The 22333-nt window shown below is 50.5% G+C and overlaps 1 protein-coding gene across 1 annotated transcript; it reads right to left on the reverse strand.

Annotated features, from left to right (window-relative positions):
* Positions 1-3747: 3747 nt before the first annotated feature.
* Positions 3748-11190, reverse strand: LOC102120872 (keratin, type II cuticular Hb5). Its single transcript, XM_005570926.3, has 9 exons — positions 10695-11190; positions 8668-8876; positions 8016-8076; positions 7777-7872; positions 6960-7124; positions 6568-6693; positions 5962-6182; positions 5180-5211; positions 3748-4759 (listed from the first exon to the last, which is right to left on the reverse strand). The coding sequence occupies exons 1-9, from the start codon at positions 11112-11114 to the stop codon at positions 4566-4568; spliced, it is 1524 nt and encodes a 507-aa protein (XP_005570983.1). The 5' UTR covers positions 11115-11190; the 3' UTR covers positions 3748-4565.
* Positions 11191-22333: the final 11143 nt, after the last annotated feature.

Raw genomic sequence — 22333 nt, forward strand, 5'->3', positions numbered from 1 at the left:
CACTACCCCAAAACGGCGGGCGGGTCGCGTCCAGCTCGCCCTCCTGTCCCTCCAGGCCCCTCACCACTGGGTGGGATTGGAGGTTACGGGCGGGACGCGGGGAGCTCTCGGGCAGGGGCGAAGCGGGGCCGCCAGGGCCCAGGTGTGGAGGGCGGGCGCATTTGAGGGAGGCGCGGGCGGCGGGATCCTGGCGGACCGCAGATGACTCGGGAACCGGTCCGGGGCCAGAGGCGCCAAGGCGGGAACCCCGCATGAGCCAAGGACGCAAGGCCCTTGAGGATCTGATCCCGGGGTTCCAGCAGAGGGTCGCCGCGCCGTGCATCTGGAGATGCGCCCAGGGTACCTGGTGGCCGGACGTGAGGTGGGCAGGCGGGCAGGGCAGGGCACGGGGCGACCGCGAGGAAAGCGAGGGTGGGGGTAGGAGGGTGGGGGTAGGGCGGCCCCTGATTCTCGTGGGTGGGGAGGTGGGGGACAATGGTGGCCTCAACGGGAGACAGGACCAAAGTGGGGACCGGCAGGGAGGACCTGCAGGTCCCTTGTTAGGCTGTAAACTGTTCCCACCCCAGTGACCTGCGAACCACCGAGGCTAGGGAAGTCCTGCTGGCCTGGACTGTGACTTGCCTTCCAATCCCGAGTCTGTCGCACCCAGAGGGCCAGCACTGCACGGGCGCCTTAACAGAGAAGAGCCTTAGAACGGTTCTCCTCGGCCACGCAGTTCTGATGCCTTCAGACTCTGTTTCAGGGACCACAATGGCCAGGCAGGGACTTGACCTGGGCTGACCGAGGTCTATCTTAGTAGGGTGGTGCTCCCCTTGTCTCTGTCTCCCGGACCAAAGGGTCTTGCAGCAGCCTGCCCATCACAGTGGGGATCCCACCGAGCAGCGGTAAAGCCAGGTTAAAAGGGTCGCCAGAGTGACTCTGACGACACTTTGGGGGTCTCAGGGGGACATTCACTGCCCTGGGGCATGGGACTGTCGAATGGGGAAGGGTCTGTGTTTCCTTTTTGTTGGTGGTGGAGGGTGGCTATTTATCTGAGTGTCTTGGGTATTTTCTTCATTTTTAATGCATAAGCTTATCCTATGAGTGCTGTGCTTCCCCGCCTCACTCCACTCCCTGGCTGCTCTCCTGCCAATATGAGGGAGCCCCCGGTTTTTGAACAAATCGGAAATGAGCAGGGATTTCCAGGCATACACAGGTTGGGGATTGGGGAAAGCAGGAAGGAGGCCTGAGGCTGTGTGAACTAAGCCTATCCCATTGCTTGTTCTGCCTGGCCCATCCCTACACCCAAGGAGAGTGGCGCTTAGTGCCCATGTCGTTGCTCTAATCTTCAATGAGCAAAGCACTTAGTACAGTCACCTCCTAATGCTTATGTTCCCAGAGAGAGGCAGGGGTGTGAATAACCCAGACAAGGGGACATGAATTCCCACATGGTCATGTCCGTGTCTACACAGAACACACTTGGTAATTTTCTTGATAATGTGGTTAATTTGTGTTCCTAACTATGCTTGTCTAAGGTGAGTAGTAACACAAAATTCTATTTTTCTGAGATCCCAAAGATTGAAGCAGGGAACAGTTAGAAACACGGGCTGGGGGAAGGAACTCTCTTGGGCATAGGTGTTTGTGAGGATGGGTTGAAGCAGAGTGGGTTGAGAATTGGTGGAGGAGTATTAGTGGTTTCAGGAGAAAGGAAAAGATGACAAATCCCAAGTGTATCTGTTTCTTTGAAAGGATTATTTTCCATTCTTCGAATCCTCTGGAAGTTTTGTGTGTTTGTGGGCAAGGATATCATTAATATTTACATAAGAACTGAATACAGACTGCAGGTCTAATTTTCTCTGATGCTGGTGTTAGCTTGGTTCGTGATGTTTCTAAGGAGGAGGGAGTCCAGGACAGAGATCTGGGATCACTCCCATGGCCCACTTTATTGTTTGGGCCTCTTGAACTTCTGGCTTTTCCTCGATCTCTCGATTTCAGGTCACTTGACGTCTTCAGAATTTTTTCTTTCTGTTAATCCCTAGTCACCTTTGGACTATACCCTTTGCATTCTGTGGGGAATAGTTCTTTGATCAGGAGAGAGCCACAGGAGCCCTAGCATCCTTTGAGCCAGAAGAGCTTGCTATGGGTTTTTGCTGTTGGCTGCAAGGAGGGCTGGGGCAGAGGCTTACCTCCCCATAAGCAAAAGGCACCTCTGGCCAGCTGAATCTGTTGAATGGTATTTGCGCACAAAGCACGGAAATGTATCAAAAAAAGTTATTCCTATCTCCCAGGTTCTGGCTGTTAGACTTTTCAATCCATGGTGCCATTATTTTTTGGGTATCAGATTTGGCATTTTAGTTTGCTCAGCCCAGATCCATGGGAGCATTAAGCTGTTTTCCCCAAGCATAGACTCACTGTGGCATCTCAGAACCACAGGAGACAGCAGACCTGGTAAGGACTCTACCCACTCATCTCACAGACCCCAGACTGACATGCAAAGCACAGAAGCCACTTTCTGTCCAAGGACTCGCCGAGACCTGGCAGTCTTGGCAGAATTGGGGCTCAAATTTCCATTTCCTGATGTTTCAGCCCCTGGGATTTGACATTTCCTGTGGGTGAATGATGTCCCTTAAGTTGAAAGTTGGCCTATTGTGATTGTCACCATGCTGTCAGGGCCCAAAGAGCTGGGAGAAAGGAGGCAGCAGGCAAGAGACTTGGAGGAGGCCCGCCAGGTGTCTGCTAGCAAACCTCAAACAGAGTAGCAGCCTGAGCACTCAGAAGCAGCCAGCAGCCTCCTGTGGGGCTACAGCCCTTTGGGCCTGAAGTGAGGATGCACAGGGCCTTAGCTTCTCCTTGCAGGGAAAGAGGCTGTGGGATGCAGCAGCAGGGAGGGGCTGGCAGACACCGGCCTGATGACTGACAGCTAATGGGACTGGATGTCTCTACCTCCGGCTGCACCAGCTGCCTGCATTCATCCAGCACATCCCAGGCCTGGCATATCTTGGAGCTCCATCCTGGGACTCAGTGGAAGGTCAGAGCCAGGAGGAGATACTTCCTGTCCTCATGGAACTTCCAGCTTGATCCAGGTCCAGACACACCCATTGACATCCTTGGCCCAGATCCGCAGAGACAGAACCAGAGATTCTCAGGGTTCCAAACACTATGTGATGGGGTAGGGGGGTGGGGTGGAGGGCGTGGGCATGAGGGTGGTAGCTATGGGGAGCAGAGGAGGGCCCTGAGCAAAGGCAAATGGGAGGAGGGATGTGGGATGAGCTATGTGTCCACAAGGGGTATGTAGGAGAGAGTGGCTCTGGGCTGCCTCAGAGGGTAGACTTGTCTTCTTGGGGTGGAGTCCATGATTGGGAGGATGAGCGCTGCGTGGAGGGGTTAGACAGGGCTGAGGAGTACCTGGGGAAGGAGATGATGGAGGGAGCCTGCATTTGGCATAAGAAGCACACACATGTGCGGGGAAGTGACTTGAGCCAGGCAGGAGCAGGTGAGAGCAGTGAGTTTGGGATGGAGTTCTGGCTGCTGGGAGTACGCAGGGTGGGTCGGGGAGAAAGAGGCCATCCGCGGGGAGCTGGGCTATGGTCCAGGCCTGAGGGGTCTGAGGGCGAACAAGTGGAATCAGACTGTGGAAGTGGACAGGAAGCTGCAGAGTTTCTGGGGGGTGACTGGGGAAACACTGCATGGGGAGGGGGCTGGGATTGGTCAGCTGCAGAAGAGGCAAGAAGGGAGTGGAGAAGTTGTTGTTCACAAGACCACACATCCTTGCATTGCAGTGGCGTTTATTGAAACACAGATTGAGACAACCCAGAAGGCAATGCACCCATAGACAGTCATAAGAGGGAGACCTAGGAAGTGGCTGGACTCTGTCCCACCAGCGCTGCATTGGACAGTCCCCACCCGCACCCAGCAAGGGGGCATCTGGAGCAGCCATGGGGTCTTCTTTGAAATGTACAAAGGTGCACTGAACAGCAAGACCCGTCCAAAGTTCCCTAACCAGGGGCTGTAGGCAAAAGAATGCCCCACAATAATGGGCCTCTTGACTGCGAGGTCACATGAGGAGCCTGGCTGGAACACGTTAGCCCAGAAGCAGGAAGGCAGTCCGAGAGAGAAGCAAAACATGAACGGGAATGAACAGGCAAGTGCTTGCTGGGGGACCGTTCTACCCAGCCAGGGGGAGGGGCTGCTGAAGAGGGACTTTCTCCCTGATTCTCGGGTTGTGGCTGGATGGTTAGGATGGTGCCTCCACCCAGGAGGTGGAGTTTCCCTGCTGACCACTACGCTGGGGCACTGGTCTTGTCCCTGAGAACTTGGGGAATAATGCAAATTGGCCACAGGTGTTTTGGAGCTAAGTAGGAGTTGAGTGAAGGGCTGGGAACGCCTCTGTAAATGCTGCTAGGAGGACAACTAGGACACATGTCCCTAGCATGAGAAGGTGCAGGGGAGCGGCCTGAGGGTCTTTCCCTCTGTAGGAACATCCGGAAGATTCTGGAAGCAAGCACACATTTTACATTCACATGCCATTCAGTGCAGTGATGCAGGAAGGTAGGCGGTTGGCAGGAAGCCCTGGCTCCATGACTCTACTAGGCAAAGCGGACAGACCGGCTACTCCCGCAGCTGAAGCTGGAGGAGCGAGGCTGGCAGGGGGCACAGGAGTCAGGGGCCATCACTGTGAAGCTGCCCCCTATGGCTGAGGGGCCAGAAGTGATCTGGCGCCCTGGGGTGGTGCTATAGGAGAGGCCCCCAGAGGAGACTCCGCCACGGGAGCTGCTGACACCTGTGGAGAGAGGAGACATGGAGGGGTGAGCAGCTCCCTGCGATCTCACCTACCCTACAACAAGCCCCAGGGCACTGCAGGAGCTGCCTCCCTCTGCAAGGAATTGGTGGTCAACAACGCAGGTCCTGTTCCTGAGACGCACAGTCCATCTAGGGGACTGTGGCAGGAAGGAAGTGAGGACCCCTGGACCCCGGGGAGCAAAGCTTCCAGGTCGCAGGTCCATGGCCTATAGCTCACTGTCAACACTAGTGAAGAGCACTCAGCTCTGCTTTCTCTAACACCCGTCATGGCCCCCACTGAGGAGCCAGGGGAGGGTGAAACAGTTGGGGGAACACTTGAGGCTCCATGGGTTAGGCCAATGAGTTCAGCTTTTCCATCAAAAAAGCCATTTTTCTAGGAGAATTTCAGGCAGATACTCACAGACATTCACGGAGCCCACACCTTCACACAGCCTAGGGAGAAGGAAAACTCTGTTAGTTGCAGACACTGAGTTGGATTCCTTGAGACTGATGGTTGCTTGGGGACAGAAAGGGTTATCCTGTGTACAGAGTCTACCCCTGAGAGGGAAGAAGGGCTCCCCCAAATCTGCATTACATGCTTGCTTTCTTTGCTGGTTTTAATCATGAGGACAAGGCTGTCTGATTTTCAGCAGCAGCAGGTAAGATTATGAACAGTGCCCCTAGTTTGAGTGATGGTGACCAGCCTGGATGGTGCCAATCAAGCTCACAGGAAGGAGAGTTGAATCAGATACAGCAGGGTATGAAAGGACTTTGTGGTTAATGAAGAGCTAAATGCATATAGAAGTGCATCATCATCATAACACACAGGCCTATGTGGCAGGCCACGCAGCAGCTTCAGTAGGAAGCTATTCAACAAGGACGGATTTGGGAGGCATGAGACTTGGATGCAGGTCCCAGCTCTTCTGCTTATTAACTGCGCAGCCATGATAAAGGCATTGAATTCTGAGCCTACTTCTTTATCTTTACATGGGAAAAATCATACCTATCTTATTGGATTGTGAAGATTATAAAATAAACACTTAGCACAGGTCGAGCACAGAAGCATTCAGTTAGCATTATTATTATTGGAGCTATTGTACTAGCCATGGCCAGAGTTGTAGCTCACACTCAGCTCAAGGAAATTCACTCCTGGAGGACCACAGCCTCCACCTCTGAAACCCCACAAAGTCCTCTTAGCCCCACCTGTGTTCCTCGCCCTCCAGCAGGCGCCTGTAGGTGGCGATCTCGATGTCCAGGCCCAGCTTGGAGTTCATCACCTCCTGGTACTCCTTGAGCAGGCAGGCCATGTCCTGCTTGGCCTTCTGCAGGGCACCCTCCAGCTCAGCCAGCTTGCAGCGGGCATCACTGAGGGCCGCCTCACCCTGCTGCTCTGCCTCGGCCACAGCAGCCTCCAGCTTGGCACGCTATCAGGGTGGAGATATGAGGGCCAGGATGAGAGAGAGAAGGCACAGCTTGGCTCGCCCAAGCTGATGGAGCTAGGGCAGGGAGAGGAGGGTCCTGGAGAGAAGGTTGGCCTATGGCCAGGTAGTTAATGGGCCTGTGAACACAAGGGAGGAGATGGGTGGGCTTTTCACCATCTCTCCTTGATGGCAGTCACAGGGTGGCCAAGGAAGGGGCTGGATCCTCCTTTTGGAAGTTAGTGACATGGCCTGAGTGCTGTGAAATATGATAGAGCCCTTGCCCTCCTTCTGGGTCCCTGCTTCCTCATGGGCACAATGTGAGGCCTGATTAAGGGCCAGGTGCTGCAGCCTGCCCGTGCTGGATATTTGAATCCTCCACAGACCCCACCTGGCACTTCGCATTCTCAATCTCGGCCGTCAGCCTCTGGATCATGCGGTTCAGCTCGTTGATCTCCTCCTTGGTGCGGCGCAGGGTCTCCCCATGCCTGATCACCGTGGCCTTCATCTCCTCACACTGGGGGAAGTAGAGATGCTCATGAGGCTCAGGGTGGGACCTCCCATCCATTCAGGGCGCCATGGATGATTGTGCAGGTTGTACAGTGCTCAGCCTGTGCAACCACACATGGCAGTCCTGCCCGGCCACCCTAACCTGAGAACTATTGGACTTTTTCGTACTGTCCTCATGGATCAGAATTCCCAGGCAAGAGAAGCCTTTTCTAATAGATGCCTCACATCCCTCCCACTGCCATGCTTAGCAGACAGGTGTCCTGTGCCACTCACCTTGCTACGGTACCAGGACTCAGCCTCGGCCCGGCTGCGGCTGGCAACATCGTCATACTGAGCCTTGATCTCAGCGACGATGCAGTCCATGTTCAGGTCTCGGCTGTTGTCCATCTTGACTATGACCGAGGTGTCTGAGATGTGGGCTTGGAGAACACGGATCTCCTGTGGGGCCAACAGCCAGTGCATTTGCTTCTGGTGCCTGATCTGGGCCATATGATCCACCCCAGGGGGCAATGTCCACTCCCTAGACCAGGCACTGGTCATGAAGGTTACATGACTTCTGTTCCTACCACCCTCGCTCATGCACAGGCTCCTTACAAACAACAAAGCTGAAAGGGGCTGTAGAGGCCATCTGGGAACAGTGTCTGCCTTAAAAGTGGGAAAACTGAGGCCCAGAGGGTGAAAAAGGTCTGATCCAAAGTCACCCAGCAGGGGAGTTGGGGTTTGGATGCCAGGATGAGTTATTAGTCCATTAATGAGGACCATGCCCTATGTGCAAAGTCATCCTGACCCCCACCACACATGCACACTCTGGTGCCCATCTCTAGACTGGCACTCACACAGGCAGCACACCAACACGCAGAGGTCACAGACACAGAGCAGCCCAAGAACATGTATACCCCATGCTCCTCACACACATGAACTTGGACATGGCCTCTGTATTGTGGGCCCGTGGCACGTATGTGCAAGCTCTTTTCACACTTACATTGCACATTGGCAAACATAGGCACACACATGCACCCTTGCCTCACTGCTCCTCTGTCTCCAAAACACCTCTCCACCTTCCCTGGCTGGGTGGCAGGTGCCCCCTTACCTCTTCATAGAGGCGCCTCAGGAAGCTAGACTCTTCCACCAGGGCCTCCACATTGGCCTCCAGGTCTGATTTCCGCAGGTAGGCGCAGTCCACGTCCTGGCAGTGGGACAAAGAGGAGGGGACATGCATGTGAGAGGAGACCAAAGGAAGGTGCCTTTGGTCAGTGTGGTGACACTGCCCCTCGCTGGAGTTTGCACTGATGGGCCCCCCTCCTCCTTGCCCCATGACCAGCCCCTCACCTTCTTTAGAACCACAAACTCATTCTCTGCCGTGGCTCTCAGGGCCACCTCCTCTTCATACCTGGGTGTGGGAAAAAGAGGGCTGGAGCTGAGAAATTGGACCTTGAATACCATCCCAACTCCTGGGCAAGTTCTTCAGGGGATTGAAAAGGGGTTAATCCCCTCCAGATGTTGTCTTGGCCCCTCCAGGATCGATTCTCTGTATTATTCATGGGCTAGCCCTTGTCCCAGCCTGGCTTCATTCCACCGCAGTGCCTCTGCCTCTGAGATGGGGTTAGGAATGCACATTCCTTCCCCCAAGTCTAAAATCATCTGTGCATCCTAGGTCCCAAGAGAGCTGGTTCCATTGGCAGGGAGATCACAGAGCCCATGTCATAAAGGTAAGCTGAGAAGGGTAGGGACATACAGTGTCAGAATTCCACTGGATTTCCTCTCTTCATTCCCCGGAAGTAGCTCTAAGGCTCACAGGGGTGGAGTCTTAGAGGTGAATCCCAGGAATCTGAAGACATCTAGGCCCCACTGAATATCTGCTCTGGGTTCTAGGCAGCCTGCTATTGGAATCTGAAAGAATCTGTGGCAAGAGGGCTATGGGCAGAGCCTCCCAGCATTCTCTCTGAGTTTCCCCTGAGTCTCCCCAGCTTGCTGCACTCACTTCTTCTTGTAGCCCTCCAGCACCTCCTGCACGTGGTTGAGTTCTGAGGCCAGCCTCCCGCTGTCGGCCTCCACACACTCGGCCTCCCGCCGCAGAGTCTCAATGTAGCCACTGAACAGTGGCTCCAGGTTGCTCTCGCAGCAGCGCTGGTTCTGGTAGAACTGCCATTTGGTCTCCAGCAGCTTGTTCTGCTGCTCCAGGAAGCGCACCTGCCATTCAGGTGGAGAGAAGAGGGTCAGAGGGAGCCTAGCGCAAGGCGCCTGGTTTCCCACAGCTCTCTCTGCCCTCAGGTGCTGGCTGAATGGGCTGAGCCATAAAGCTGAGTGTCTGCGGCTCCAGGGGCCCATTCCCAGGCCCCCAGGGAGGCAGTTGTGGGTGCGAGGGAAAGCAACCTGACTCAAAGCCAAAGATCTGTTTCAAGTCCCAGTTTTGATACTTTAAAGGGCAAGTTGTTTAACCTCCTGGGGCTCAGTTTTCTCCTTTCTAAAATGGAGCGAATAGTGCCTGTCTTAGCACTCTTGTGAAGATTGAACAAGTTAATGCGTATCAAGTGCTTAGAACAGTCCCTGACACGTAGTAAATGCTCAGTGTATTTAACTATTATTATAATTACCAGTTGTCCTTCACTTGTTCATATACGCAACAAACACTTATTAAATATTTACTACTTAGTGCCAAGGCCTGTGCTAAGATATACATATCCATGTCTAATATCTGTGTCTATGTCTATATCATCTAACAATTCCATCCAATTATCACAGCCCTGTGGGATGTAGATATTACTTAACCCATGTTGCACATGGGGAAATTGAGACTCCAAGGTATGAAATGCCCAGCTCATGGTAAGTGATAGTCTTACCATGAGATAGGCATGCTCTGCCTGCCCCTACAGCATGTCTGAGCTGCTCATATACACCCACTCAGCTCCAAGTTGCTGTCTGATAACTGGAGATGCTGATACCCACCCCAGACCATCACTGTGAGGATAGACTCAGATTACTAAAGAAAGAGTGAAAACGGGAAGGTCACTGCATCTACCCCCAAACCCTGATCCTAGACCCTCAAAGCTGGTCCTTCTGCTCTGCTAGAGGCCTGTGGACACAGGAGGAGCCTGTGAAGGAGGCTCCCAGCTTCCCCCTACAAACCTTTCTTGAGCAGCAGACTCACAGCTATGCAGAGTTCTCCACACTCTGGCTGCATTAGGGGGCCTCCTCCTGCCAGCCTGGCCACCTCCCCATCTGCATTTCGGCTCTCTCTCATGAAGGGGCTGCCAGGCCTGGGTTGGCTGTTACACCTCCTCACCTACCACTGTCCTTGGAAAATAATGATAATAGCAGCTAACATGTATTGAGTGCTATTTGCCATTATGTTTCATGCATGGACTCATTAATCCTCACAGGTGGATGAGGCAGGTCCTGTTATCCAGCAGAGTAACCTGCCTGGGGTCTCACATGCTGAGTGATGCAGGAAGGACTTGGGGGAGGCAGTGTGGCTCTGGGCATTACCTCAGCCCCTTCACGGGCTGCCTGGCTAGGAGCCACAAGGCCTTTTGGTCTCCCCGTTATCTCCCACTCTTCCAGCATCTGCTGCCCAGTCTGGTTTTTCAGACACAGTTCTGATAGTCCTATGTCATCTTGGCTCAAGAAACACACTCAAACACATATACACACTCACATGCATACACACACACATATGCTCACACGTGTACCCACACTCACACATATACACACACCACACACACACACATACACGCACACACACCGCTACACACACACACGCACACACACACATGCACACACACATACACACACTTTGGATCACAGGCTCAATTTCTAGACCACACCTGAACCTCATTAAATACTGCGGGAGTTAAGTGATGAAAACTGACCCTTCCACCTGTATGGGTCTGCACGTCATTCCCTCTGCTGCCTCAAACCGGCAGCCATCCTGTCTCCTCAGCAGACTGGGACCTCGCCAAGGGAGGGCAGGGCTGGAGGCTTCTCTGGACCATCTTAGGCCTCACCCACCTTGTCGATGAAGGCTGCGAATCTGCTGTTGAGGGACTTGATCTGCTCCTTCTCCTCCTGCTTCACACACTGCGCGTTGGGGTCAATCTCCAGGTTGAGGGGCGTGAGGAGGCTCTCATTGACAGACACGGTAGTGATGCATGGGGGGCTGGGCCCGCACACGCCCCCGGAGCGGTAGCCAAAGCTGCGTCCGCAGGAGCCGGCGCGGAAGCCACCCACAGCTATCCGGGGCCCGCAGGAGCCCAGGTTGCAGAGGCTGCGGCTGCCGAAGCCCGTCAGCCCCCGGTAGCAGGACACCCCTCGGTAGGGGGCGGCGCTGATGCAGCAGCGGTTGCCAGTTTTAGGGGCCACAGCTGAGCAGGAGCTGAAGTTCCTGGTGACCCCGCATCCTGAGCTGATCCTGTAGGAGCGGCACGACATCGTGTGAGGTTGAGCAGAGTCTGAGAGGCAGCGGAAGGCGGTGCGGGCGGCAGAGTGAGAGGCTCAGGATCCTTCTGGTCTCTCTGATCCTCCCTGGTCCTTTTATTGGTGGGGAGAGCTGGGGTTGGCTGCATAAAAGGAGTGAAAAGCCATTTTATGTTGTTTATGGGCTTGGGAAGTTTGCCAGCAACTCCCCACGGACTCATCTTAAAGGTGAGCTCAGCAGCGACTCTGGGGCTCCGTGAAGTCTTGAAGATGTTATTAAGGAGACTGCGTTTGCACTTTTCATCTTCAAAGCTCGTTTACATATATTAAGTAATTAATTTTCTCACAGTCTGTCTGTGAGATGGCCTCAACCCACACTTGGAGACGGATTTGAACTCCACAACAGCCTGGGGGTGGCTGGGTTTGGGATACAGGCCGGGGCCATTGTCTCAAGGGAGAGGTTGGAGGGTCCCGGGTTAGGTGAGACTTGGCGGATCATTGCATCCAACTATCTGGTTCCACAGAGGACACATTCTCAAGTAAATCATTGCATTTCAGGGGCCAATAGGTCAGGTGAACCCCCCCCCCCCCCCCCCCCCGCTCTAGGCAACATTGCTTGGAATGTGGTTCAGGACCAGAGCAGTCAGTTTGACTATGCCGGCGCCGGGATAGAGGGCTGGGGCAGATGATCTCTTGGAACCTTCTGGATTCCAGCCCAGAAGGCGCTGGTCGAGAGCTTTCATTTCTCACCCAGCAAAAGTGCAAACCACACAACTCTCAGTGGCCACAATAATGGCCACTTGCGGATTATGGGGAGACTCCCTCTTGCCACTTTCTTCCATTTGGTCGAAAGGATTGGAGAACTCAACCTTGGGATAACCTGGGGGCTATAAGTTTGCTGTGGGCACCTTTCCTTTGCTCTTTAAGAAAAAATGGGTCGTGTGAGTCTCGCTTCCCAGACCACCAGTTACAGGAGGTATTCCTTCTGTTGGCCAGCCCTTGAATTGTCATCCCTAGAGGAATGTTTAGAGACTGCATTGCACAAAGCTGGAAGTGGGATCGTGGTTTACTCTTGTCTAAGGTTGCTATGATTTCTGGCTCCTGGGGGTTCTGGGAGCCCCATCCTTCTAGTCTCTGCTTCCCTGCGTGTCCTTGGGCCACTTATTAGGATAATTAGTGTATTCTTTTAATGTTTATGGAGTACAAACCTTGGGGATGTGGGTCTGCCCCCGGGGAGGTTAGCCAGACACCCAAGTGTTAGGAACTTAAGGAAGAAGAGCCGTTGAGCTTCCTCAGAGGGTAATTCCTCCTCCAGGAAGCCTTCCATAACCAGACACTGCCATTGTGTTCCCGTAAGTCCTTCACGAAATGCCCTGCACTCTGTCCTGCATCTGCTCTAATCTCCACAGCCAGCTGACCTCACCCAGGACCTTCGTCCAGGATCAGGCTGATCGATTCCCACTTCACCTCCACACTGCACATTGTTCTTCAGGGCAGGGTAGAGAGACCTTGGCAGCTGGTGGGGGAAGAGCAGGTGGTCGCACCAGCTGACCCTAGAACATATGCAGATCATAATCATCCACGGAAAAGCAACTGGGTTTGGCAACCCGGGCAATGGAATCAAAACTGGAAGACCTGGTTCAAGGGCCAGTTTGGATCCTTCCTAGCTGTACAGCTTTGGGGGAAGTTCTTAACCTCTCTGAGCCTTTGTTTCCTTAACTGTAATGTGGATTCATCCTTATCTTCCCGGGCTGTTGGGAGGGTGAAGAGGATGATACGTGAGAAGGTGCTGTTGGGACGGGAAAGCTCTGTGTAAAGGAAAAGGCCTGTTCCTTCCCATGAGGAACACTCCCACCTGCCTCGCCCAGCAGAGAGGGCCTGCTCCTTGCCCTGCCATGGCCTTCACCTCCTCTGCACATTTATGACTCCTTCACCCTTTCGAGGCTGCTTTTAATGTTTTTTTAGTCTGATTTCACTTGTATAGCAATTTTGAGTGGAGTCTGGGGACAGAGAGAGGAGGCTGTATGGGGAGCTCAGTGTGGGGCCTGTTGCTGGGGTCCAGGGATGTTTGGACAGTGAGTTCACTGACTGAGTACTGTGTAGACCTGGAGCTGGTGTGCTATGGGCCAAGAGGGATTCCTGGAGGAGGGTGGGGACCGAGCATGGCAGGTGGAGGGGCCTGAAAGCCCATAAGCACCTCCCCCTCTCCACAACTCCCGTAAGCCTCTGCCCTCCTCCAGGTTCTTAAAGATGATGGGACCAGAGACATTTCTGTTCCTTCTTGTGGGCAGGAGGTTTTGTGCTGGAGGAAGGCTCCTATTTCAGCTGCTTTCCCTTGCACCCAACACACACCCCATCCAACCCTCCACCCTAAATCGGGAAGGGGAGGTGGGGCCAGGGGATTCAGGAGTCTGGGGGTAGTCCACTGTTTCCAGAGCTAAGATACCTCTCCAGGACCAGCAGGTCTGTCCAGCCCAAGGGTGTGAGCCCCTTCAAGGGTGTGCGGGAGTGAGACAGGCCCACCCTGCCCACAGGAAGGTGCTCGTGCATGCTGGGTGAAGCTTGCATCACTGCTGATGGCAGTGCTGAGCCCAGGGCTGGGGCTGGGGGCCGCCCAGGACGCTGTCCAGGTGGAGCTTCGGATTGGAGAAGCTGGGCTGAGGGCAAAGACTTGAGGGGAGCAGATTCCTTACAGGGCTGGTCCCAGGTGGTCCAGGGCCAGGGAGCAAGTCAGGTCAGGTGGATCTGGCACAGCTGCCCTGGAAGGGCCTGGGCCTTTGCTTATGGTTCTACCCAGGGAGGACACAGATAACACATAGCCTCGTGCCTGCCTCTAGCCATCACCCAACCACCCTGCTCAGTGGAACCCAAGTTGCTGCCCTGAGAGTCAGGATCTTTTGAGGGCTGGGAGCCCCATCTCCTTTCAGTGTCTCATCCTCATTTACTGTACCCTCATTCACCTGTGCCCTATTGCACCCCTCTCCCTTCCACCAACCTTCTCCCTGTCACACCTTGGCCTGGAATGTCTCAGAACAGCTGCCTCTCCCAGGAAAGTTTTGTGAGATCATCAGGGGGAGGCTGTGATTTCTCCTCCCTGCTGTCTCATAAATGCCCTCTCTGGGACTCCCCAGGTAACTCCATACTTCTACACCCTCTTGTCCTAAGGACTGTCACTCATCACCTCCTTTGGCCCTGTCCCCTCTTGCTCCCTGCACCTTTTGAAGGCCCCGTCTAGTTTCGGGAATCTGAAGAGTCCATAACCCTCCCATAATGTAAAGAGCTCCCAAGAGGCTGCTTCTTCCAGAAAGTCTTCAGGAACTACTTGGGCAGAGAAGTTCTTTACCCTGGAGGTCCAGGCAACCTCTGAGACCTCCTGTGAATCTGCTCTGCTCCAGAGTACATATTCTGGGGTTTTCTCAGAGGTCTCACTGCTCCCACCTCAGCCCCACCCTTAGGCGGTGCTTTTTACCTGAGCTGGGATGCTCCCTGGGGCAGCCGACTCTCCCCGACCCCAGAGGCCCACTACCTTCCTTCCCTTCTGCTTTTTCTACTGTGCTAAAATCCCCTCCTTCTAAGAAGAATTCCTGGATTTGTCCAAAGACAGTAGGGTGCTGACATCTTCCCCATCCTGCACTGTCTGTCCTTAGGACTGCCTGTCCATCCTCCCAGTTTTGTGTTTGTGTCTGCCTGGGCTCTTGTGGGCTGTCTTCCCATCCCTCCTAGTGGGCTGGTCCTCCTCAGTCAATCCTGATGGGCTCCCCATGGACAAGGCCTGCACAGCTGATTCAAGTTGGGTACTGCCCTTTGCCTCTGCTGGCCACAGTTTTATTATGCATCCAAGGCTGCGCCACTGCAGCTGCTGAGATGCAGCTCTTGGAGGGTCTTCTTAGCCCTCTTTCCCTCTCTTTGGCTTTCACAAGACTTGGGCATGATTCAGGGACTCTAAGTGAGAGAAGGGAGGGTCAGAGCAACTCTGCGCTCTCCAGTGTGTGGTGATAGGGTTCCGTGCCCAATTGACACGGCTACTCCCTGGCCTGCTCCACGGGAACTCCAAGAAACTCCCTTCTCCTCCTGAACTCTGTGCATGTGCCTTCCTATTGGCAGCATTCCCTGGTGCTTTGCTGTTTTCCATGGTTACTCAGCGTCAGAGCAGAGGCTCAGTCATTACAGAGCCTCTGATTTCAGGAATGGACTGCATGAATAGTTTTGAAATTTTTTTTATTTCTTTTCTTTCTTTTAGGCAGTTGAGCCATCTTCCAAATCCTAGGAGGAAAACAGCTATGTAAAGCCGTGTATCTACTTATGTAGTTGTAGAATAGATAAGATTGACATGCTGGTCTCCCTGTTTGCCCCTGGCCCTCCAACTCCATTCTCAACACAGGAGAGTCAGCCCCGTAAAACATAAGTTGGATCATGTCACTCCCCTGCTCAAACACCTAACTCCCCATTTTGCTTGGAGTCCTAATGATGGCCAACAAGGCCCTGCACTGCCTGTCTGTGTTGTGGCCTTTGTCACCGGTCTCCCTGTGCTCAGCAACCACAGTGATCTCCCACTGCTCCTGGAGCACCAGGACAGGGTGCACTCCTGACTCAGGGCCTGTGCCCTGCTGTCCCTTCCACCCAAATGCTCCCCTCTCATGCACGTGGCTTGCCCATCACCTCCTGCGGGGCTTTGCCCCAGCACTATCTCTCTGACCCTTAAAAAAATGGCAACCTGCCCTCCACCCTGGGGCACTCTCCGTCCGGCGTATCTTGCTCTGATCTATTTATTTTTCCATCACACCTAACACATTCCAGAATTTACTTATTTATTCTATTTATGGATTTTGTCTGTTTTTCCCATCATCCCAAAGTAAACTCCATAGAAGCAGAGATTTTGTCTGTTTTGTTCATTTTGTTCACCTAGAACAGTGCTGGGAATACAGTAAGTGCTCAGTAACTATTGCTGCCTGATGAATGTGTAAATGAATGGATATCTCGGATACTTTAGACATTTGAGATTTGGCAGAAAATGACAGCTTGTGGGAAGCCTTGGCCCTTGAGCCCCGAGGAACACATGCAGTTTGAAAGCCATGGGACTAAGACCGCTCCCCGGTTCTTTCCTGCTTCAAGGTTGTGGTTTTCTGAACACCCATGGAGACAAAGAACACAGAACAGTGAAAACGGTTGTGTTGGGCTGGTGAGAAAGGAGATAGATTTCTTTTTAAAAGCTGTTACTTACTGTTTTTATGTTTGTGTCCTAATTACAAATTTGGAAAACAACAAAATGGTTTCACAAGACTCTAAGCTCCCTCCTCCCCTTGCTATATTGCACAAGCCAATCCTGCTGGTATCCTGCTTTGAAATTCTCCTATGCCTTCTTGTCCGAAGCTGGTGGCCATAAGAGGGCAGCAAATTCCCACAACTGGCCTGGCAGCAGTTCAGTTGTGGCAGAAGCAGAGAAGGCCAGGGATCTGCCTGCAGCTGGCTCTGGTTTCCAGAGCTTTGGAAGCTGGAGACAGTCCCTGATGCTTCTGCATCCACCTGTGGTTGGTACTGGAGTGGCTGAGCTGCTGACAAAGCTATTGTTCATTGATAAAAGAGAAAAGCCACCACCACCACCACCACTGCTGAAGCAATTGCGTACCCGCTGTGTGCCAGGTTGAGTGCCAAGCACCTTGGATTATCATTGTGTGTCATCCCCACATCTCTTTGAGGTAGGACGTATTTTTTCCATTTTACAAATGAGGCAAGAGGCATATTGAGATTACATGATAGGCAGAACAGCACAGTGGTGGTGAGCCTGGGCTCAGGAGCCAGAGCTCCTGTGCTTCACCACGTATTTAACCTCTCTGGGCCTCAGTTTTGTCATCTGTCAAATGGCAAATAATCAAAGCACCTACCACCTAAGGATATTGAAAGAATAAAATGAGCTAACCTGTGAGAATTATTTGGAACACTACTCAGTTCAACATATGTTAGATATTATTGTTACCTCTCGTTACCTTTTGTCATGCAGCCAGTAAATGGAAGACCTGGGATTGAACTCAGGTCTGCCTGTGCCCTTGTCCATGGGTTTGACCCCTATGTCATCTTTGGGAGATAACTGACATATTAATAATATTGAGTCTTCCAGTTCATGAACACAGTATACCTCTCCATTTATTTAAGTTTTCTTTGATTTCTTTCATTAATGTTTTGTAGTTTTCAGCATACAGATCCTCACATACTTTTTAAAGGTTTATGCCTAAGTATTCATCCTTTGGAATTAAGTGGTACTATTGGAAATGATACTTCAACAATTTTTTAAATTTCCATTGCTGGGGTATAGAAATACAATTGATTTCTGTATATTGACCTTGCATCCTGCAACCTTCCTAAAGTCACTTATTAGCTCTAGTAGATTTTTAAGAAAAGATTTCTTAGAATTTTCTGTACAGAAACTGATGACTTCTGAGCTGTATTTCTTGCTTTCCAACCTCTCTCTATATATTTTTTCCTCTGAGGAAAATAATAAAACTTTATTGAAAAATTTAGCCAAAAGGAGTACTAGTCTATGTCCTCAGATTGGAAGAGTCAATTTATTTTTTTAAATTATACTTTATGTTCTAGGGTACATGGGCACAACCTGCAGGTTTGTTACATATGTATACATGTGCCATGTTGGTGTGCTGCACCCATTAACTCGTCATTTACATTAGGTATATCTCCTAATAACTAGGTATATCTCCCTTCCCCCTACCTCACAACAGGCCCCAGTGTGTGATGTTCCCCTTCCTGTGTCCAAGTGTTCTCATTGTTTAGTTCCCACCTATAAGTGAGAACATGTGGTGTTTGGTTTTCTGTTCTTGTGATAGTTTTCTCAGAATGATGGTTTCCAGCTGCATCCATGTCCCTACAAAGGACATGAACTCATCCTTTTTTATGGCTGCATAGTATTCCATGGTGTATATGTACCACATTTTCTTAATCCAGTCTATCATTGATGGACATTTGGGTTGGTTCCAAGTTTTTGCTATTGTGAATAGTGCCACAATAAACATACATGTGCATGTGTCTTTATAGCAGCATGATTTATAATCCTTTGGGTATGTACCCAGTAATGGAATGGCTGGGTCAAATGGTATTTCTAGTTTTAGATTCTTGAGAAATCGCCACACTGTCTTCCACAATGTCCAACCTGTATATTTTTGCCTTAGTTCAATGGCCGGGACAGCTTTTACAATACTAAGAGTGGTGTAAGCAGACTTCTTTATCTTGTATCTAATCTTAGAGAGAAAGCATTCAGTCTTTTACCATTAAGTATGCTGTCAGCTGTAGGTTTTTTTTTTTTTTTTTTTTCAGATTCCATTTGCCAAGCTAAGGAAGTCCCCTTCAATTTCTAGTTTGCTGAGAGTTCTCTCTCTTTTAAGCCAAGAATGGATGTTAAATTTTGTCAAATGCTTTTTCTGCATCTATCAAGATAATTATATTGTTTCTTCTATTTAGTCTGTTGATATCATGAATTACATTAATAGACTTCTGAAAGTTGAAACAGCCTTGCATTCCCAGGCTAAACTCTCATTGGTTATGATATACTATCCTTTCATTTGTTACTGTGCTTACTTTACTAATGCCTTGCTGAAGATTTTTTCATTTCTGTTCATTAAAGATACTAGTTTATAACTTTCTTTTCTTATAATGTTACTTGGTTTTGGTATCAGGGTAATGCTAGTCTCAAGAGGAATTGAGATGTTTTCCCTCCTCTTACATTTTCTGGAAGAGTCTGGGTTGAATTCTTCCTTAAATGTTGGTAGAATTCACAAGTGAAAATGCTTAGGTCTGAACTCTTCTTTGTGGGAAGGTTTAAAACTGTACATTCACTGCACACATACTAGATGTAGAGTTATTCAGGCAGGACTGGCTACATAATTTACAATGTCTATCTTGGTGAATGTTCCCTGTTGTCACTTGAAAAGAATGTGTATTTTTCTGTTTGAGGTGGTGTGCTCTATAAATGTCAATTAAATGAGGTTGATTGATAGTGACACAAATTACCAAAGACAGTGACAGTAGCCATTAAACTTTCCTTCTGTTAATCTGTCTTTTGTCATTTTAATTCACAGACTCCAAGCACTAAAACTAAGTGGGTAAAGGAAAGCTTTTTCTCCCTGACAGTGTGTTTCGACCATTTATGCTATATGTAATTATTAATATTGTTTTATTTGAGTTCTGTGATCTTATTATTTGTTTTCTTTTTGGCCCTTCTGATGTATGTTTCTCTATTTCTTCTTTTTTATCTTCTTTGGATTATTTAGATATTAAGTTTTTTTCTTTTGATCTATGACTTTAAAAACTCATTTATTATTATTATTATTATTATTATTATTATTGCAGAGATAGGGTCTTCTGATATTACCCAGGCTGGTCTCGAACTTCTGTGCTCAAGTGATGCTCCTGCCTCAGTCTCCTACGGTGTTGAGATTGCAGGCGTGAGCCACCACGCCTGACCTCTATTGATTTTTGAGTATATCTCTATGTATTATTTTTTAGTGGCTACTCTAGAGATACAATGTATGTAATCTACTTTTTCACAATCTACTTAGAGGTAATATGTTATCACTTACATTTACCTTCCCCCATTTATGTGATAGTCATCATAGATATTGCATCTACATAAATTAAAACCCCACCAATAGTTATCATTTTTATTTTCAATAGTCATATATTTTAAAGAACATAAAAGAAGCAAAAATAAATTTTATATTTACCCAGATATTTACCGTTTCTGTTGTTCTTCCTTCATTCCTGAAATTATGTTTTCCTCTGACATTGTTTCCTTTTAGAGCAAGTCTGCAGAAGGCAAATTCTCTTAGTTTTCCTTCATCTGAGAATGTCTTTTTGTTTCATTGTTGGTTTTGTTTTCTTTTTGCCTTGGCTTCTGAAGGAGGCTTTTGCTGGCTGTAGAATTCTGTGTTTACAGTCCTTCCCTGCCTCCACCGCCCTCGGCACTTTAAATGTGATGTGCCACCGTCGTCTATCTTTCATGGTTTCTAATGAGAAATCTATGATAATTTGAACTGTTATTCTCCTATATGTAATGTGTTATTTTTCTCTAGCTTAAAAAAAAACTTTTTAAAGATCTTATTTTCTCTTTATTCTTCAGATTGGATAATTTCTATTGATCTATCTTCAAGTTATTGACTCTCCTTTGTTTACTTCTTTTTGTTATGGGCCCATCAATGACTTTTAAAATGACAAATACTAAAATTGCCCCCAAGGGGTGTGTGTGACTTTGCACATAGAAGATGAAGTGGGAAGTCATGAGCTCCTGGAAGCAGGAGGGCTAGTGGCTGGTGACCCCACCATCAGGCAGGGCCTGAGGCTGTGAGCAAGGCAACCTCTACATCCTCAGAGTGCTGGCTGGGGTCTTGGCAATGCAGAACACACAAAAATGCGAGACGTGCTTCCTGCTCCCTCAGAAGAACTGTCTTGGAGTGAGGCTGACCAGAAAACCATTCCTACTATGAGACATGCACCCCAATGGAGCTGTGCTGTTCATGACTGTGCCTTGGCTGACTCCTGTCACCACCTGATGCTATGTCTTGCACTCTATGCTATAGTCATGGTCAATTTCAACTCCAGGCAAATTGTCAAGCTTCTGCTGTCTCCAGCGTCTGGGTTTTTGCACATGCTGTTGTTGCCTCTGCTTGGGACACTTCTTCCTTCTTAGTATGGCTAATTCATCATCCTTCACATCTCTGCTGGGACATTATATCCTTCAGGAAGTGTTTAATGATGCCCCAAGTCTGGGCTGGGCCTCTTGTTTGGGTAGTACAGCATGAGTTCTACTCATAATATAGTACTTAACATATTGAGTCAAGTGCTTGTGCACTTGTCCATCTATCAGACAGGACTGTAAGCTCTTCGAGGGTTGGGATTGAATCTTGTCCATTACCATTTTCCCAGCATCATGCCTGGTACGTGGTAGACACTTCTCAAATGTTTATTGGATGAACAGACAAAAGATGAGAGGTGGGCAGTGGGTTGTGTGGAGGGGATGGCTGGGGGTGGAAGTCTATGGGCAGATCACATAGGGCTTGTATGCCATGTTAAGGAGCTTGGGCTATTTCTGGGAGGCAGTGGGGAGCTACTGAGGGATATGAGCTGGAGGGAACCACAGTCAGTTTTTTATGTGAGAAAGGCCTTTCGAGCAGCATTGTGATGAATGAGTTGGATGGAGACACGAGTGGAAACAGAAAGACCAGGAAGGACCTATAATGAACTGGGGGAACTGAGGGTGGGTGAGACCTAGGAAACTACAGATGGAAGGGTTCACTTTGGTCATGGGAGGGTCCCTCTGGGCACAAGGCTATTCCCGGTGGTGGGGGTAAGTGGGCAGTGGGCTGGCTGGCACTTGTTTTTGGAGCCTTTGCTACCTCTCCTATGCCCTGCAGAACTGTGAGTCCCTCCAGGGAAGGGCCTGGGCCCTCTTTCCTCAGTGTCTTCCCTGTGCCCAGGACACCAGTCTTTGCCCCACCTCAGCTTGGCGGGCTGTGATCTGGTGGGGTCTAGGAGGCAACTCCCCCAACCCCAGTGTGATCCAGAAGGAGAGGCCAGAGTCCCTATGAGATGAGCTTGGCAAGTTTATTGAAAACCCAGGAACACAAAGAGCAGCGCACACAGGCAGCCCACCCCACCCAGCCCTCAGGCCTCCTTGGAGCTTGCAGACACAACCCTGCAGTGGACAGGGCTGGGCCTCACACCATGTGCAGGGGCAGGAGTACAGGGAGCATTGCAGAGCCCGCCTGTCCACCTGCACCCCACCTCGTGGACTTGCATGCTGGAGTTACACCAACAACACAGGAAGAGAAACAGCAGGACAGAAGCCACTGGGAGAAGAGCCATCTCGGGGCTTAGGGAGCCTGGGGCCACCAAAGACTGGGATCCCCTGGATCAGGGAGAGAAGGAAAGAACCTTTTCCTACCAGGGAAAGGAAGAGGAAGGAAGTGAAGGATGTGGACTTAAGGATGCCTGCAGTGTGAACAGTCAACTCCAAATTAACCCTAAGCCACGGGTGGTGAGGGCACTGGGTGGATTGTTGTTATGGCACTGAATGTGCCTTTCTCCAGGCTGTCGCTGACAGGGAGAGAAGTGATCCAAAGGAAAGAAACTGGGAAGCAGAGAGAAGCCAGCTTGGCTGGAACTGCTAATGGAGCATCTACATGGCAGAAAAATCCTCCAAGAGGACATGGGGCCAGGCAGAACAGCCGGGG

Source organism: Macaca fascicularis, chromosome 11 (genome assembly GCF_037993035.2).
Source record: "Macaca fascicularis isolate 582-1 chromosome 11, T2T-MFA8v1.1".
NCBI lineage: Eukaryota > Metazoa > Chordata > Mammalia > Primates > Cercopithecidae > Macaca > Macaca fascicularis.